The following is a 2,772-nucleotide window of genomic DNA, read 5'->3' on the forward strand; positions in this document are numbered from 1 at the left end:
TCTATCTATCTAGATAGATAGATTAAAGATAGATAGATAAATAAATAGGTAGATAGATTACAGATAGATAGATAAATAAATAGGTAGATAGATTAAAGACAGATAGATAAATAAATAGGTAGATAGATTAAAGATAGATAGATAGACAGATATCTATGAAGAACTTCATAAGTTTGAAGATTAAGAAAAAAGCCTCTGCTTCTCGGCTCCAAATCCTATCAAAATTCGATCGCAAAGAAGAAAAGAAAAAGAAAGAGAGAGACACACACACACACATTTTCTATGCCTCACACAATGCTCTTGCTGATAAAGAACGGAGGCCACAAAGAAGGTAACGAACTACTCATAAGAAAACTCTCCAATATTTCCCTTCTTTCTTTCTTTCTTTCTTTTCTTTTCTCGATTGATTCATCGGTCGTTGTCTTTTGTGTGAGTCCTTTTTACCTATGGGTTTGGCATTCCCTATGAGGAGAACTCCGGAGACAAGAGACCAGATAGTGCATGTCTCTGTCTCCGTCAAATTCATGGAGCTGAAAGACTTTACGACTTGCTCGAAATCCTCCACATCGTCAATCCCTACATACCGCCCAACACACAGAAAAAGAAGAAAAGAAAGAAAGAAAAGAAAGAAAGAGATAAAAAGAAAAAGCGAAGAGAAAAGAGGACAGAAGCGTAGACAGACAGATAGAGAGAAAGAAGTTCGTAAGATATACAGAGAGGTAAAAAGGAAAGAGGAAGAGAAAGAGGAAGACGAAAGAGAGAAAGACGACGTAGAAGCGAGAACAATCCCCGCTAATACAGACGTATGAAGACTGTCTAGAATACCTAGCGACTATACACATAGATAGATAGATGGATAGAAACATATATATATATATATATACATATACACAGATAGAGGTAGACATACATAGATGAAGATAGACAGAGAAAGACCTTCACATACATAAAAGTAAATTGATAAAGATGTATACAAATGTCTATACGTTTAATGTAGTTAGAGAGACAGCGCATGCTGACGACGAAGAAAAACCCCAAGTAACGACAGACACAGACAGAGAGACAGATAGATACACATATGTATATATATATATAAATATAAATATATATATATATACATGTAAATGAAGAGAATAGAAGGCGACGAAGAGAAGAAAGAAAGAGAGAAAGAGAGAGAGAGAATGGCAGATAGAAGAAACGCAGCAGCACACACACACCGACTTCTTCTCGCTTCGATACATCCACATACACATACATATACATACACCCTATACATGTAGATAGATCTATAGACAGATAAGTCTATACATTAATATACTAGTACATGCAAAGAGAAGAAAATATAGAGAGACAGTTTTGTTGAAAAGAATCGGTGTATAAACACAAATCGATACATACATACAAATACACCTATGTATGTACATATATATATATATATAGGCATATATAGATAGATACCTAGAGCTAGATCGCTATAGTTGAACTAAGGATGCTGGCGAGCTCTATGGCACTAGAAGAGAAAAGAAAAAGAAACCCAAACTGACTGGAGGAATGAATGAATATCCACACACACCTTAAAAATCCTGCGACAAGACATACCTATCTACCGATGTATGTACACCTACATCTATCTATCCCCATAGATATTTAGATATACATAGATAGATAAATATACGTGATAGATAGATAGATCAAAGATAGAGAGATTGAAAGATAGAGAGGTCTAGATTTATACAGATAGATTATGAACGCCCTCCCACGTTAGGTTTGCTGACATACATGTCTGCTTTTCCTCTCCTCTTTCTCCCTCCTCCTCCTCCTCTTTCTTTCTTTCTTTGTCATACGTTCTTTCCTTTCTTACCTTGTACATCGAGACATTGTTTATTGATGAATGCATAGCTATCTAGGGCTTGAAGTAGATACTTCTGTCTCATGAATGGAGGCGCGCCTTTGACGAATTGATAGAAGATATGGTAGTTCCTTTCTTCTTGATCTTGCGAGACAATCCGACTCTTCTCAAGAAGAAAAGCAGTGACCTGTCCGTGTTGTATCCCGCCTTCTTTCGCAACGTCTAAGATCATGAATCTTCCGAATCGACTACTATTATTGTTCCTCACCGTCTTTGCATTGCCAAAGGCCTCTAAGACCGGATTGGCCGACATAATCGCTGTCTGGATCTTCAGATCTAAATTCCCTCCACTTCGACTCGTTGCAAGATATCTCATTAGCATCTTTGTGGTCTCTGTCTTGCCAGCTCCACTCTCTCCACTTACAATGATAGTCTGGGACTTCTTCAGTTGATGGAGATTCGTCATAGCTCGGCGTGAAGTATAGAATGCATGCGGAGGAAGTTTATCCACATCGGGAGCATCCCTATATAAGGCGATTTGATCGGGCCCGGCGTTCTTTAAGTCTTTGAAGGGGTTCACAGCGACAACTAACGGCTCGGCCGTTGTATAGATGCAGTCTTTGAGATAACGGGTCGCTAAGAAGTCTAAGACACAAGGGATATTCGTATGTGGCAAAGCTCCGATATCGCCATAGGTCAAGGGATCAATTCCGTAGTTCGACTGCCAAGCATCCTTTGCTGGGACTTCCAGAACCTAGAAGAAGACACATGAAACACACGAGACGAGACAGAGGGAGATCTAGAAGAAATAGAAAAAGAAGGAGGAGGAGATGAAGAAAAGAAAGGAGAGAGACAGAAAAGAAAGAGGTGAGAAAGAGATAAGAAAGAAGGAAAGATGTTGGGGGGGAGAAGTGGAAGAAAAC

At 38.7% G+C, this 2,772-nt stretch overlaps 1 protein-coding gene across 1 annotated transcript; it reads right to left on the reverse strand.

The window, feature by feature from the left end:
• Window positions 1-445: 445 nt before the first annotated feature.
• CSUI_010541 (myosin d) lies at window positions 446-2,603 on the reverse strand (the record flags this gene model as incomplete). The annotated part of the gene is made up of 2 exons (XM_068070644.1): window positions 446-576; window positions 1,862-2,603. Coding segments are annotated over 2 exons (873 nt in total), but the record flags the coding sequence as incomplete, so codon positions are not given.
• Between the last annotated feature and the right edge of the window lie 169 nt (window positions 2,604-2,772).

Source organism: Cystoisospora suis (genome assembly GCF_002600585.1).
Source record: "Cystoisospora suis strain Wien I chromosome Unknown contig_7719, whole genome shotgun sequence".
Taxonomy (NCBI): Eukaryota; Apicomplexa; class Conoidasida; order Eucoccidiorida; family Sarcocystidae; genus Cystoisospora; species Cystoisospora suis.